Consider the following 16,624-nt stretch of genomic DNA (forward strand, 5'->3'; position numbering starts at 1 on the left):
TAAAATAATTTTACCCAGGATCTGTTATTTTCTAAGCGTCCTTTCCTGTAACACTTTGCTCACCTGAGTTGATCCCATTGAAGGCAATGGCGCTGCTCAAATGAGTAAGCATTTGTAGAACTGAGCTCTTAAATTCCCATCCTGTATCTGAATCTACGCAGGCCAGACCCCTGTGCATGTGGGTTCAGTTTCAGGGATCTAAACCTTTGTTTTTAAAGAATTAAAATATCTTCTTGCTGCCATTTCCAGGGAGACTGTAGTGGAAGCATGGTTAGAGCAAAAGGATTGGGAGTTTTGGGTTCTAATCCAAGCGCTGCCACTAATTCAGTGTGAATTTGAGCCAGGAGTCAGACTGAGGGGAAAGAATACCTTGATGTGTTCTTTTAAGATCTGCCCACAACACATGATTCTCTCCTCCTTCTTAGCCAAAATGAGAAGCCACTCACAGTAGATTGTGCAGATCTTCATAATATGATCATCGTGTATTCTACTTCTACTTCTTCTTCTCCTTCCGATGGAGATACCCCGGCACACACGCATGCTGCTGCAGCCTGAATGGCTGGAAAATCTCATCTGTGACACTTTACGCCTCACAGATACAATGGAAAGGGGCTCTTCACTTGGTTTTGGCAGCCATTAAACTTGCCTGCAATTCTTCCATATAATTGTTGGATTTCTTAATTAATCGTGTATGTGGATCAGGTCAGAAAAGCAGCCTGAAGCTCATTGTATTCTCCCCTTCCAATAAAATGAGTAAATGAAGGCAGAAATGTTTTGTAAAAGGGAGTTTAATCCTCAGGCTAGCATAGTCAGATTGAATTAAAAGGGCAGCTGGAATGTCAACTTGTTTCCTCGCTATCTTTTTATTAAACCTGAGCTGCTGCTGTTTTATGCAAGCCAGTCAGGACAAAAATGTTTATCAGAACAGCCTCTGCTAAAATGATGCTAAGAGAATGTATTTGTTTGCTTCCTTTATCTTGAGACCATTTTACCCTAGGCACTGAGCAGCCGCTGAGTATCTAATCCAAAATGACAATTGTTAATGCCTGAAAACAAACACCAACCATAGCTTTTTTAAAAATGCTTTCACAAAAAGTATATGGCCCCTAGCTTTTTATGCCTCCCCATATGGAACAATTTCAATCTAAATTAAAAAAAAAAAAGTTGAGTGAGTAGCAGACAGAGTCTGGCAGAAACAAATCATTGCATAGCTTTCTTTGGTGGGTTTAGTGAAGCAAACGGAGTCTCTTGTCTCTCTTACACCCATTTATGGAAGCAACAAGACATATTGGCCCATATAATTACTGGGTGAGTATAAATGCTTGATTGAAGATTTGTGTAATATGGTTGGTTTTCTATCTAGTTTTCTGAGTCAGTAATACATGTAGCAAAAATAAAGATCTTAGCAGCATTCATATTTTTCCTGAAACTTACATGCTTGAACAACAATCTAGTTCAAGCAGCACTTCAATAATTCATAATTCAAAGGAACAGAACTGGTGTTTTTTAAATTCCTGCAACATCTTCATAACATACAGTAATACTTGTATGTATTCTTTGGGGCACATTCTGAGCAGCAAAGTGGGAGGAGAGAGTTAGACTAGTAGTCGATTTTTACTAATTTGATAAGATGTCTGGGTTGCTAACGTTTAAATTTTGCCTGCAGTTTCTCTTACGAGTGTATCAGAAAAATGAACTGTCAACCTGTACAGTATGTACTCTCTGGAAATATTAGTTTTACTAAGTATGTTTCTTTGCTATTTGTATGTACACTGAAGATGGCGACCTACAGTTTAATATAAAATGTAGTGTTCAGGAAGTCAAGGGTTTACACTTAATATAAATAGGAATAATTTATAGTTCTGTACAGAGCAATTTTGAAGGTTATTTTTTGTACAAGATCTAGATGAAACCTCATATTTAGTTGTTACACCATTGCAAATCCCGTGCACCTATTCTTATGGATCTTGGAGATTTATAGCTAGTGGCTATCATTTACATACAGTGTAGGGAGTTCTACTTGACCTTGAGAGAGTCTGTAATTGTGGGTTTTTGTTTCTCTCTCAGATATGGATGACTTAAAATGTGTTCCCTTTGGAAACTGTAACAGTGGCTCCGCAGTAAGCAGCCTTGCAAGCTATGACTGGTCTGACACAGAAGACACTCATCAGAGCAGGAAGCTCTCTTCCTTTGTCCTTTCTTCAGGAAGTGGATCCTCCTCAGCTACTTCAGTTCTTCAGAAGAAGGAGACTTTGTTTGGCAGTTCAGAAAACATTACCATGACGACAGTTTCCAAAGTGACAACCTTTTCTACCGAGGACGTTCTACAGGATGTTAAATTTGCAGCCTTCGCAAACTTTAAAGATGCTAGTCCCAAGTCCAACGGTCAAAGTGATGATGAGATTGGAGGCTTTGGAGAGTTCTCAAGACCTTTGTCAGAAGCTGAGGAGGCTACGACGGTTGATGCAAGCCCTGAGGTTGATTTAGCTACCAGTGGTATCTTACCTGAAACGCCAAAAGAATGCACGGATGACTTTGGAGAATTCCAAAGCGAAAAACCAAAAATCAGCAAATTTGACTTCTTGGTGGCAACTTCACAAGGCAAGATGAAATCTAGTGAAGAAATGATCAAGAGTGAGCTTGCTACCTTTGACCTCTCTGTTCAAGGTGAGCGTGTTTGGGGTGGTTCACAACACACATGTATTCATCTGCATATTGTGTTACTTTCATTAATGGTCAAATGAGACATTTCTCTTTGGAACCGGAGCCCAAAGCCCATTGAAATCAATGTGAATCTTTTTGTTGACTTCAGCGGGATTTGGATCACGCCCTTTTACAGTTAACTTTCTTTGTTTTATACACTGCAAATATTGTAAAGATTGAATGGGCTTGAAGGTTGAACTCTAGTCTCATCACCTTGCTTGGGGGAGCTAGCACTGCTGTGTTACATGCTAAGTGAACAGAGAACTTAATTCTCCTGTGCAGCATCTTTCATTAGCACTACATTAATTTTAAGTGCTTTTCTATTGGTGTATGCTGTGAATAATTAGCTTGTATTATAATTTCTTATAGGGTCTCATAAAAGGAGCTTGAGTCTGGGTGACAGAGAAATAAGCCGTTCCTCTCCTTTACCAGCTGTGGAGCAACCATTTCGAGATCGCTCAAGTACTTTGAGTGAGAAGCCTGCTTTGCCTGTCATCAGAGACAAATACAAAGATCTCACTGGGGAGGTAGAGGTAAGGAAAGGCCTGGAAAGCAAGTAAGGCATGGACTAATGCAATATGAAAAATATCCCAAATTCCAGCTTTTTGAGATAATAGTTAGAAAGGGGGGGGTGTTCACTGCCATGTAGGTTTGAGCCCTGGGACTGTAAGTTGCACAAACAAAGCTGTTCTAAACAGTGAGGAATTGGTAAAATGCGTTTAAAGGGTAATTAGCCAGATGAATTGTGATGTATTACGATATTGGGGGTAGGGGATGCTTCATATATTCATTTACTCTGTGAAGCATATAAATGCATGTGTTTGGAAAGATGGTCTTCTTCCTTTTATTCCCCAATTTATTTGGACAGCTCCTCTTTCTCTGAGCAGCGTTCCAAGGCACCATAGGAGTAATCTTCTGTACAAAGAATGGCTTCATGTGGACACTTAGAGCACTCTAGTTGGTCCACTTCCTTTTGGTGACTCACATCACCTCTGTGACACATTAAGCTCCACTAGATCGATTTGGGAGGAAAATAAGTTGATATAACTTCTCACACAGTACACTATTTAAGATTTAATTTCCACAGTCATAAATATCTTTAATCCAATCACATAATGTCCAACTTCCTTATAATGTTGCGTTTTAGACATATCACTCGACATCATTTGAATCACTGTGATGAAGTGGTCTAAGGCTGTGTCTGGAAACCAGTCATTCCTAAAATTTTGGCCCTGAATTAGCTGGCTTTGGGAAATCACTTAACCTCTTAGTGTCTGTCCATACTGTATTCACCTATTGCACTCACCTATGTTGAGAATTGGTTGGAAAGTGCCTTGAAACTGCAAAGCATCTATAAGAGTTGGATTCCATTCTTACACATCTCTGTAATAAATGTGCAGCACTGTGACCTGTTCATCTGTGCTAGGCACATGCAATTGGAACGTTCAGCCATTCCAATTTCTTTTGTTGTTTTCAATCTGTTTTATAGCTCTTGTGGATCTAATGTTGCAGTTAAGATACAAAGTAAATATTTACTTTCTATTGATTTTCCTGCTTTTATGGCAAAAGATGCAAGATATTTTTTCCCAATCTGTCCTCCATAAATTTGTGACAGTCTTTGTCTGAACAATGAACCAGAATTAGAAATTAATACAGGAAAATCGCATGTATACTTGGTCTGCAAGCAGATTGCATGCAAGCGGAGAGAGAATCTTTTCTGTACCCATTCAACTAAGGTATAATAAACTATCAAGAGGTTAGGAACGGCATTCAGACTATCCTTTTCTTTTCAAATAGGAAAGCGAGAGGTATGCATATGAGTGGCAGAGATGTTTGGAAAGTGCCCTACAAGTAAGTGTGTAGCATGTACCAAAATTGTCTCCTCCTTTCTGTACATACTACCTAATACACTGCTTCAGACTCAGAGCATCTGGACGGGGTGTGCGTGGACCTGCATGAATTGTGATTTAAAAATGAATGCTGTCAATAGAAAACCACTAAGTGTGTATATATAAGTTAACCTAACCAGATATGTCACCTCACCAAATAAAGCTAGTATCACGCTGTTTGTCACTTAGGGCAGGTCCACACTATTGCTTACGTTGATCTAACTTACATCGCTCAGGGGTGTGAAAAGACATCCCCCTGAATGATGCAAGTTCAGCGATCTAACCGCTGTCCACACCGTCGCTATGTCAGCAGGAGGCGCCCTCCCGCCGACATAGCTTCTGCTTCTCAGAGATGGAGTAATTATGTCAACAGTAGAGCGCTTTCCCATCAGCGTACACTGTCTTCACCAGACACACTGCAGCTGCACAGATGTATGTTTGCAGCTACAATAGTTTCCCCTTTGAAGTGTTCTTCGTTGGATTAATGCATAGCAAACATTGTCAAACGTCATTTTTAAACAGAATTCCTAAACACATGCTTACATTTTCATCAGCAAAAAGGACAGTTTAATGAGAATGAGCTGAATTCTAAAAATGGCCATTCTTCTACCCCGATCTGCATACAGTTATAAGCAAGAATGAATTAAACTCTCCTGCTCTCTGTACTAATCTCTCTTTAGAATTGCAGTTTATCTCGTTTGCAGTTTTGTTTGTAAAAGTTACTTCAAGGTAAATAAACTGGTGGTGTTACCAGCATTCTTTCTGCTAGGTCATTAAGAAGGCAAATGATACCCTAAATGGAATCAGTAGTTCATCTGTTTGCACTGAAGTAATCCAATCGGCACAAGGCATGGAATATTTATTAGGTATGTTCCATTTTACTATGTCTCTTACAGTAAATGTTCCCCATTTAAAACAAGAGGGTGTTGTTAGTTGTTTCCAAATGATGTCTTTAGCTTAATGAATTCCCAAACTGCAATGATTAGCCCAATGTGAATGTAGCCCAATAATTTTGTAACAGATTAAGGTGGTCATAAATGTTTCTCAAAATGTATGCAATGTCTATTAGGTGCTCTTTCTGAGTCTCAGTTTTGGGAATCTCTAGTGTGCTCTGCTTGGGAGCCAGTAACTTGCCTATAATTCACCACTCTAATTTTACAGGGGTTGTTGAGGTCTATAGAGTAACAAAACGAGTTGAACTGGGTATCAAGGCCACCGCAGTCTGTAGTGAGAAACTCCAACAGCTGCTAAAGGACATTGATAAAGTATGGAACAACCTGATAAGCTTCATGTCACTTGCTGCTTTAACGGTAAGGTCATAGTTAAGCTGCCTCTTTACTACAGGAACCCTCACATTTAAATACATGGATGGATGTGTTATGCATGGTTATGTATTATGACACCTTGAGGGGTCACTTAACCTCGCTGTTCCTCATTTTCTCCATTTGTAAAATGAGGGTAATAGCCAACTGTGTACATCAGTTTGAGCTCTTCAGATGAAAAATACTGTGGGTGCCAGGTGATGGTGTTGTCTTATTTCCTAATGATTTAGATGATATACCCCTTTTGTCCATGGACCTCTCATAATGGGACGAACATGAATTTAGAAAGGAAAAATAAGTAGCCTTTATAACACTCCAGCAGCGAGCTTGCAGGAGACTGATGAGACTGTAAGATCTTCCGAGTAAAGGCTATGTGTCTTCCTCTGTTTTTGTAAAGTGCCTTGCCCATTTTGGGCACTGCTGTAGACTAAATAACAACGCTTGGTTTTGAGCTCTTTCCCTCCTCTGGCTGGAACTGCTATAGCCAGAAGCAACTCACTAGCTCTGGGATGGAATGGGGGGGTGTGCATGTCTTCTCTCTCAACTTCCTGTGTAGCCAGTTGGGAGAACACTATTGAAGACATACGAAGAATGGTTCTGTTTAGTTTTTAGATGGCTGGTGACTGAGAGGAGGCACATCCAAGCTTGCAGGGAATTCAGAGGTAGCGGGTTGAGGAAAGAGCTACTTGGGGCTCAGAATCAAGGAGAATCCTTCTGTCATGGGAGCAGAGAGAATATGGAAATTAAAAAATAGAAGGCAAGAAAATCCTCACTTTCCATTAAGCTTTTTCCATTTTTAACCATCCTCTTTGGTTGCATTAAATAATGTGGGTGCACAATGGAGAGATGGGTACAGGTATATAATGGATTTCCTTGGCAAACACTTATCCACAATAATATCTCAGCACATTTTGGGGGAATCGTTCATCTGGAGGTCACTGACCATGATCCACTGTACTGGTTGCTTTGAACTCAGTGCATAGTTAAGGAGCCTTTAATCCTTAGATTAAGACCAGTGCATCATGTCAAGCCTAAATAAAATGCATCCTTACCACAATACTCTCTCCTATCACGGAATACTTAATTCACAGATCCCCGCATGCAGAGTAACCCTGGATATTAAAAAATCCTAACGTTGCATTTATTGAGAAGGAGTTGCAAGGTGAGGTCTGGTGTGCTGGCTTTCAAATTGAAATGAACTTTTTAGTCAACTGTAACTCCCTGAAAAATGGAGACCATAAATGATGAGATCTCCTCTTCTCCCACTTCACCAGTAGCACTTATTGGTGGCAAACAGATCTTAATAAAACATTGTCACCTTCTGACATTGCTCAGTTTTAGGACAGGTTGAGGTATCAGCGGACTAGGGTTCACCTAGGTACTACTGCGGTGAGCATTTTACACTCAAGGTAGATTGTCATTAAAAATGCTGGGTTTCAAATGTAAAAGATTCTAACATTCATGCAGGATTCTTTCCTGTTTAAATTGGTGTATTAAGTAATGGTATATTAACAAGTACTGCAGAGTATTTCATAATTAGTAGCCAGATTGTGATCCCCTTTTATTGACACTGTAGAACCTTATTCCACTGGTAGTCCTATTGACATCAGTGAGGCTACTCAGGAGTAAGCTAGTATTCAGTGTTAGTGTCTGTCTGGCCTGAAGCTAGGATGTACAGTATTCAACCAATAACAATTTAGTAGGTAAGTCTTTTCCCTCCATTTAAAGGCAACAGAGATATATAGAACTGTATCTCTGCCTTGCTACCTAATGATGTAAAAAGAAGCTATCACTCCTAACCTGTTGAGAATCTTTGTCTAGTATGGTGGATCCCTGGGCAGATGATCCTGTTGGCAGCATTCATGTTGTTTCTGTGTTCAGTTTTGTCACAGCTTCGCTCTCATGGCAAAATGCTATCACTGGTGAGCAGAGTGCATGTGGGAAAAAATTCTTGCCTCTGGTGGGCATGGGTAAACAAGTTTACTAGGTTTGTTAAATGGTACATTTTGCTCCGGGTGTATCTTATTACAGAGAGAGGCAGTTTACATCGGAAAATTCTACAACTGAAGCCAGGACCTGAAGAAAATCTGGTCTGTGAGACTTAGGCAATTGTGTAGTTTTTCTGTTGGTGTTGAGGAGGGCTTGAATAAATTATTCACATTCTCTCTCTTCTTTCTTCCCTCCTTCCCTCCCTGCACCCAACCTCACTGCCTAGTGACAATTGTGAAATTTCATTCTGAACTACAATCGAGGTTTTGTTTTATTTTTATTTTTTACTTGACTTCAGTATAAAATTCCGTATGTTGGTCCTTAACCAATCATTTACTAATACCGTTGATTCCCCAAAATATAGGATTCTTGTTATTTGATGAGAACTAGTTTCAAACATGCTATTGGGGTTTTTGACTGTAGGAGGATCAGAGTGTTGCATGGCATCCAAGTGCAGCACATCTCCCTGACATCTACGCTCATATTTATTAAGGTTCAATAACAAATGACTGGCTTTGGTGTTGTTTTAAAAAGCAGATAATGGGTCTGCTTGGTATCTAATGTATGACACATACCTTCCTGTAAAATTATCATCCTGGATTCCAAATGGAGCAGAAGTGCCAATTAAGTACATGCGAATCCCCTAGCTCACAGGCATGTACTTGAAAAGGTTAATTTTATCATTTAAAGGATTAATTTGTTACAAGGTAATTTTATGCATAGCCTTATGGTTTTTCATTGCAAATTACTGTATGACCTTCTCATCTGCTTCACTCATGCATTTGATAAACAAATATTAGAGTGCCTTCATTAATTTGATTGATCTACTAAAAGATTAAAGGTTTTTTCAGGATTCTAATTATTTCTCAAATTGTTCAGCTATGGCATCGTGATTAGAATACGTAGAGTATGGATTACAAGTACGCATTTGTTTTATGGTCACACGGAATTTTTAAAAAGCCTCTTGCATTTGTATTTCTGTGCATTGCTTTTGATTGTTTAAACATTACAACTATTCTTCAAATAACGCTTCACTGTTTATACACAATCCAAATGCAAAATTATATTGACCATTTCTCTTGTAGCCTAAATGTAAAACTGCATCAGGAAAGCTATAATACATACTGAGATCTCTTTTCTGCTTAAACACACAATTGTCCTACTAACCCTTTTCATAACATAAACGAATGTTCAGAATAAAACAATTAGCCATCTTAATTGATGCCTGGCATGGCCAGACGTTAATACTCAATAGTGTACCGATATACCTTCATTCCAGATACAGGGAAATCCTTGACTATTAACTGTTCTTTTGTGGTTAGACATTAGTGCAAAATTCTGAATGGTAAACATTGATGTGGTTAACCCTAGTTACCAGTCAGGAAGCTGCATTGGCCACAATGGTAATTTATCCCATAGCCTCTTTATAACTGCAAATAATTTGTTGCCAATCTGTGCATATCTCTGCCCTCTCTTTGGTAAGCAGGAATTGAAATGTAGTAGCAGCACTTGTGCTCTGGTTTCAGAAGTGTGATCCCTTTGGAAGTGGGAGCATAGAACGCAGATATTCTCTCCTCTGTTGTCTAATCCTTTTTCAAGTGCTTTAATGTGAAAAATTAACGTCAATGGAGATTACATAGTATGTTTGAAAATACGCTAATGGCTTTGATTAAAGTGTGCATCAGTTTATGGGTATATGTAGTATGTTATCTTTGCCATGTGACTTTCTTTGGTTTCATACCCTTCTACAGCAGCCACACTGGTAATTTGTCATAATGTGTGTGAATTTTTTTTCCAGTCACTAAAATTGCCTAAATCCAACTGTCTCATTATTTCTGTAGCCAGATGAAAACTCACTGGATTTCTCCTCTTGTATGCTGCGTCCTGGGATTAAAAATGCCCAAGATCTCGCGTGTGGGGTGTGCCTCTTGAATGTAGATTCTAGAAGTAAAGTAAGTGGAGGCACCTTTATGCCAAACCCATTTTGCATTTACTACGTAAACTCTCCATCGATGCTAACAAAGTTCCTGGCTGTAATTCACCACCGATGGTAGCAAAGTAGCAAAATTGTTACTGCCACATCATCTGGAAGTTTAACCCTCCTCACCAGTGCTTAACAGGCCTGAGAAAGATGTGACTAGTGGCAGTTGTGTAGAAAGGCTGAGGGGTTCAGTCCATTTATAAAGGGCATCATGGGGAACAGACTTGGAAGCTGAAATGATGTTTAAAAAACTGATAATGAACTTTCCTTATGAAATGCCCCTGGGCCTGTGAAGCCCAGAGGGAGTCATTGAAAGCCATGTGGGAGGGACCCCAGAATAGAGAGACAGCAATTAATAGCCAACCAATTCATATACATCAGGAGTTTTGTTGATCTTTTGGTTTCAACATTATTTCAGAAAGAAGAGAAACCTGTGGAAGAACATCCTAGAAAAGTACGAATGAGTAAAATGATACTCTTTATAGATTCATCCTCTTAATTATGAGCATGGAAGGCAAGACTGGTGACTAGCCTCCTGCTGTCGTTCTCAATTGTACCAATCATGAATCCTTTTCTGATAGTCATTTCTGTGACTGTAACATCCAATTTGATCAACTAATACATGCTCGAGTCCTCCCCCTTGTCTCGTCTGCATGCCTGTATCTTGTGAATAGTTTTCTGGTTTTTGCACTACTTCTGTTGTGTGGTAGACAGTTCACTGTGATGAGTTTCTGAACTTTTATAGCTTCCTTGTTTCTTGTTGCAGAAGGAGAACTGTAGCTTTTGCATGAGATAATCTTTGACCTTTTGTTGTCTTACAAAATAGTTCCATCTATTGCTTTGGGATAACAGAAAGGCAATCACATTTACAGAAATCCATAGCAAAAATGTTTTGCATTGTTTCTTTAAACAAATGCATTTTCAGCAGTATCCCACCCGTTAACTCTGAGCTCTTAGAGAGCCTTGAAATAGGGAATTGACAATGAAAAGCTGCTAGCCATTCTGCTGCTGAACAGGAAAAAAATGTAATCTTATCCCAAAAAAGCTTATGTAAAATAAGCCCTTTAGCGCCTTTTGTTGTTTGTTTACTCAGACATCTAAGCACTATCTCCTACTAGCAACAAATACATCAGATCCCTTCAGGTATTCATCTTTATAGATTTTTCACTCTTTATTCAAAAAGCTCGTCTTGTAAAATAGCTGCTTCTAACAGAAGACACTGGACCACATTAAACCCTGCAGTAAACAGGCGCAATTTTAATATCCGAGGAGTTCCAGCCTCTTGAAGTGCTGTAGTTATGGGCTGGCCTAACAGATTATTCTGAGATACAGCACCGTGTACTATTTCACAGCACCGTGTACTATTTCCTATCTGTAGAAGATAATTAGTGAAAGATGCATGCAGCAAGTTGAATCAGCTCCCAGGTTTGAGGTCAAATGTAATATTGATCAAACCATTCAGTACATGTCCTCCATTAAAACCTGGTATAGTGACAGAAGCCTACAGCTTTAGCCATTGCAGTTGGGGATACAGTCTGCCTTCAGAAAGTCTTGCAGACTAAGATGAAACTTTGCTTGCCATTTGGTCCATTTTTGCAGCTCAGGATGGTGTCTATAGAGTGACAGGTTCCAGGTCTGACAGTACTGTGCCTTCTTAGTGTGAACGTATGCAAAGGTATCTGATCTCCTCTTTAGCTGCTACATCACTGAGTAGATGAGACTGTCACACTTGTTTCAACTTTTGTTATTCTAGGCTTTTAATTCAGAAACGGACAATTTCAAACTGGCATATGGAGGGCACCAGTACCATGCAAGCTGTGCAAACTTCTGGATCAATTGTGTGGAGCCGAAACCGCCCGGCCTCATTTTGCCAGACCTGCTTTGAAAGGACTTATGCTGAAGAGGGATCACGTTAGTCAATGACAAGACATGCGCTTGAGAGTGGGGATGTAGGGGAATAAACACTGAAGGCTTTTTTGAACAGTGGTTAGAGTATTGAAATGTTCATTTCTGCATTTCTTCTGTACTGCGATTGGGTCAAAGCCACTCTCTCATACAAGTTCCCCATGAAGAATTTCACTGGAAGGTTCAAGCCATCATTGAGGTTTTCAGAAATAATCAGAGAATTTTGCACTGTGGCACAAAACATGGCATTTCAATCTCCTTCAAGCTGAAATTGGTTAGCACTTTTTGAGATGTAGCAACTCACTGTGGTAATCAAGGTAAATTGACACATGAAGTGGAATAGTTCTTACAGTTTCAAGAAAGATATGAAATACTAGGCTGTGTGTGTGTAAACGGAAATGGCCCCTTAACTAAATGCTTGAAATGTGCATTTGCTAAATATTCTTTCCTCTGACTTTAATATATGGACCCAGAGTGGTGTTTTTTCTTAGATACTTGCTGCTACAGTATTACAATGCACAAGAAGTGACAGTGATGTTCAAGGAGAAGTAAGTTATTGACTTAGAAGGAATCAGATTGTTAGGCTGCAATGAGCTATTGTTTATTTATAGAATTATTGTTCTGTATTACAGAATACATTTTATTCATACATTTAGCAGGTTAGTATTTGGAGGAAAAAACTGGGATAAAAATCATTGTGTATCTAAATTTTTTTAGCCATATCTTTAGGCTTCAGTAGAGACAGCTGGATTTTAAAGCTTGCAGGCTTTTCTACTTCGCTGTAAATATAGACAAACCTTCTTTACCCTCTTGTTGGACTTGTCCTAGAAATGCAGACATAAGGGGATACACTTTCAAAATGATGCATCATGTATTTAGCCCCCCTGTCCCTTATTATGTAATCATATAGCTAAATTGCTGCACATCATGTTGAAAATCATACCCCAGTGATATCAAATGCCCACTCCTGTATGTTTCAGTACATGTTTGTGGTGTATGAATATGCTCTTCCTGCTGTGTATAGCTTATGCAATTTAATATTGTCCATCAAGGCTCTTTACCAGACTCTCAGAACTGATGGCCGTGGTTGCCTTTGAGTTCGTAGTTCAGATAGATATTAGCTTCTTCACACTGGAGTTTGGGATTTCCCACGAGACGGCAAGAATGCAAAATACCTTGGTGCTTTTTAGCCAATGCTACTATCTGGACAGTCAGAGGTTAATGTAGCAGGCTATCATGAAAGGTTACTCACAAACCTAGATTTATTTGATTCTTTCTTTAAATACAACATCGAGATGACAGTGCAGAATACAAGAATAAAATAAGTTTGCTGTGAAGACAGCTTCCCAGTACAATGCTTCAACTTAGTTCCTCTGAATTACTCATTGCTTTACAGGATTTTAAATCCAATAGAAGCATCGTGCTTTTATTTCAAAAGGGCCTAACCACTATGTAGCCTCTACTTAGTTTTGACTCTCAGTGACCAAAGCAAGAGTTGCTCTTCGTTGCCTAGTATAACTGATGATTTCATCATTCCTTGATTTATTGTAGTTTCTCAAACAGACCTTGAGAGAAGCTTCCCTCTTTACAAGATGTCAACAGCTTTTCGGAACAAGCCTTGTCTCTGTTAAGTAAATACCTAATATTGAACTGTGGTTTTAATTTCCTATGAACAAAATTGCAGAGGGGATAAAAAGGTTAGTTCTATTCAAAGATTAATATACACCAAATAAAAGATCTCGGCTAATAAGAATGCTAGGTGAATTACCCTTATTAACATCAATTAAAATAGATCTTCCTGCTCTCAGAAATCATCTTATTCATAAAATAAGTAACACATTATGCCTCCTGGTCTCAGACTCAAGCTAATCAAGTGGCAGCTTTTCAGTAATGTAACAGTCAGCACCTGCCTTCTGCTGGGTAAAGCAAGCTGATTTCTGATTGACCGACCACTGTTTTACTTACTAGTCATGTTGTAAAAGTGCCGTAGATCTGCGAATAGCCTTTTGTGACAAGGTAATCGTCTCCCTCCTCAAATACTTCTTGCTTCACCTTGACAATACTCTTCTTGACATGCCATGTGCTGCCACACACTTCTCATCATGCCTTGTGCTTGCTGTTGCAAGTAGTCCCATTGACTAGTATGGGACTTAGCAGGATTCAGCTAAGCACTTAAGCAAACGCCTAACTGTAAACACGTGATTTGTACCTCTGAGAGCAAAGGCACTATCCACATGCGTTAGTACTCTGCTGAATCAAGGCAATAGCTTGTATAAATGTGACGGGGACAAGGAGATCTTTTTATTAGCATGAGCTTCCACCATGGCTATTATTTTTTAAACCCTCCCACAAGCATTAAGAGAATGGCACAAGCTAAAATCGCTACGGTGTGGAAACTCTACAGCAAACTTGTATTCCAAATACAGTACTAGTCATTGCACTGTGGCAAAAGTCTATTCTAATTACCTTCTGCTTTTAGTGTACCCACTTGTTAAGCAAATATGTTGTCTCTGTTAGATGTATCCAGCATGTCTTTGGCACATAAATTGGGGAAAGGGGCATTTGCGAGTATAATTACAGTGGAGCTTATTGAAGTATGGCACGTCTAGTCCCATGCTCTGTACAGAATGGGAAAGCGGCAGGCAATGTTAATGCCATCATGTCAAGCAAAAGGCGTTTTTCTAAACACCTTCAAAGCGTTCTCATGACGCGAATGTTTTACATTTACATACCACTGATAATGGCATTGCACAAGAAGGATCATTCCACTTACATATCCTAGTCATTACAATGACTCAGTGTTGCATTCAGCTTCTGAGCTATTACACTGAGCCAGGGGCCCAGTGTCCTTGGAAACTGTATCCAAGGTTACAATATTTTCTACACTGGATTGTATCAGACCACTTTCCCTTGCTTTAATTGAGAGTAGGTTAACAGACACACTGAGACTTTCTGTTTTGGCCTCTAGTGTTTTAGAAATGTAACTGAATTTCTTTTTGGATGTCTTCTGTTTCGTTACCAAATTTGTGAAAGTGACTATTTTTAATTTACATATTCTCTGGAGTTGCGCTGGGTTTGCCTACGGACAATTATTTTTATTTGTGTTTTGTGTGTGTCTTGATTTTAACAGGTTTTTTTCCTTTAGTTAATTTAAATTTTGTATATTGTGCTCAGTAGGTTCCTAATGGTGGAGTTTGTCTAATTTTTGCAGTTGAAAATATACTAAATAGATTTCCTTCCAGTACTTATAGGTATTAAGGACAAATCAAACTGTACCAAAATCTCTCTCGATAAATTGGTTGTCATGTGAATTTTTAAATACCCCAGCAAGCTTTCTGACCTTCCTTTTTTTATTTGTTACATGTGAATTATTACATTCTGCACTTGAACATTCCAGTCAATTTTCAATCCCGGCAGCAGTTTTTCACCTGTTTATTTTGAGCTAAATCAGTTAGCACTTTCTTGGAAAACCATGTAGTAAATGTGAAGTTATGATGAAGTACAGAAAAGAAGCTTGTGAAAACCCAAGGAATGCAGTCTTTTTTTCCTAATTAGTTACATGTTAAATTAACAAGACCTGGAACGAAAAAGGATGCCTTTATGCCTTTTCAATAAAAGCTGCTATTGTACAACTACTTTTTCTTAAAGATCTTTTGCCATCTTGGCCTTTATTTAATTCTGATTCTCAATGTTAAAATATAAATGTAATAATTTTAAAGGAATATTTCTGTGTTGGAAAAATCTCCCCTTACATTGTTTCTTCCTGCATCTGGATGAATATACATTTATCTCGTATAGGTGACTTTGTGATTAGAATAGCAGTAGGACCTCTCGTTTTAGTTTGTGCTGTGCCGGGAGTTGTTGCTGGTATTTTAAACCTGAGAAGAACAGCTTTTATTACTTTACATTTTAATATATGATTTACTTCACTTATTCCTGCAATGGTTTATAAATGCTTTGTTGAATCTCAATGAAATGTTGATCTCAATAAAGAACTCTTTATTTATGACAAATCTGTATGGTGACTTGTTGCAGGATGCAGCCAGTGAAGTGTTGCAATGTGTTACTGATTGACATAGACATTTCACCCGTCATACCCTGAGAGAGAGTCCTCTGTGTATTTAGGCAGGTTCTGTTGGGACTTTTCAAATCGAATACAGAAATGAAGTGGAATCTTTCCTGCTTTGATGGGGGATTTGTGAAGCTTCACACCAGCAAAACAGACTTGGGAACTGCATTGATCTTTATTTTAGGTGTTGTGCAGATACTACATTTTGAGCAAAGTCCTCTAGTTTTTGTTTAAATACAGGTGAAACAAACACTTTAATAGCTGAAATGTTGAGTTTGGTGGTAGCATTAATAAGCTTCGACTTCAGCACATGCAGAAGTTCCATTGACCTTATTGGGACTTAAGCACATGTATAGTTAAACATGTACTTAAGTGCTTTCCTTGGTCAGTGGATAACTGCACCCCATACGTCTCCTGCACCGACACTAGACTGGAGTGAATGTTTTTTTTATCTAGTGGCCAAAGATGCCATTATTTCAAAGGCTATATTCATAACACGTAAAGTGCAGTTACCCCAAGTCACTTGTATCCATAGGTCCTCAGATAAAAATGCAGCTTTGAAGAAAAATCATTATGCTGTCACAAGGTTGCAAGGTTTTAGTCTGTAAGCCTTGACATTGATTTGATAGTACAAAAAGGAACAACTAAATGAATTTAACATGAATAAGTTTATGCTGTGCCTTTTAGCATAGCAACCTGTGCAGGCCTAGTGATTATGCTGCAAAAATAACTTGATAGGGTGAAAAAACAGAATTGCTTAAACTAT

General features: G+C 38.8%; 1 protein-coding gene across 8 annotated transcripts in view; it reads left to right on the forward strand.

Annotated features, from left to right (window-relative positions):
* The window catches only part of SYNRG (synergin gamma), a 69,455-nt gene that overhangs the window by 43,557 nt on the left and 9,274 nt on the right, over window positions 1–16,624 (forward strand). For 3 of the 8 annotated variants that reach the window (XM_067538089.1, XM_067538096.1, XM_067538094.1), the window contains 8 exons: window positions 2,068–2,667; window positions 3,073–3,236; window positions 4,501–4,554; window positions 5,362–5,458; window positions 5,754–5,902; window positions 9,745–9,855; window positions 10,303–10,338; window positions 11,638–15,802. In XM_067538089.1, the coding sequence (XP_067394190.1) occupies window positions 2,068–2,667; window positions 3,073–3,236; window positions 4,501–4,554; window positions 5,362–5,458; window positions 5,754–5,902; window positions 9,745–9,855; window positions 10,303–10,338; window positions 11,638–11,769 (1,343 nt within the window). In that variant the 3' untranslated portion in view covers window positions 11,770–15,802. Of the gene's footprint in view, window positions 1–2,067; window positions 2,668–3,072; window positions 3,237–4,500; window positions 4,555–5,361; window positions 5,459–5,753; window positions 5,903–9,744; window positions 9,856–10,302; window positions 10,339–11,637; window positions 15,803–16,624 lie in introns of those variants that run through there. The other 5 variants (XM_067538090.1, XM_067538095.1, XR_010918002.1 and 2 more) reach the window with 3 other exon arrangements.

Source organism: Emydura macquarii, unplaced genomic scaffold (assembly GCF_026122565.2).
Source record: "Emydura macquarii macquarii isolate MOO-44397 ecotype Brisbane River unplaced genomic scaffold, CSIRO-AGI_Emac_v2 contig_450, whole genome shotgun sequence".
Lineage (NCBI taxonomy): Eukaryota > Metazoa > Chordata > Testudines > Chelidae > Emydura > Emydura macquarii.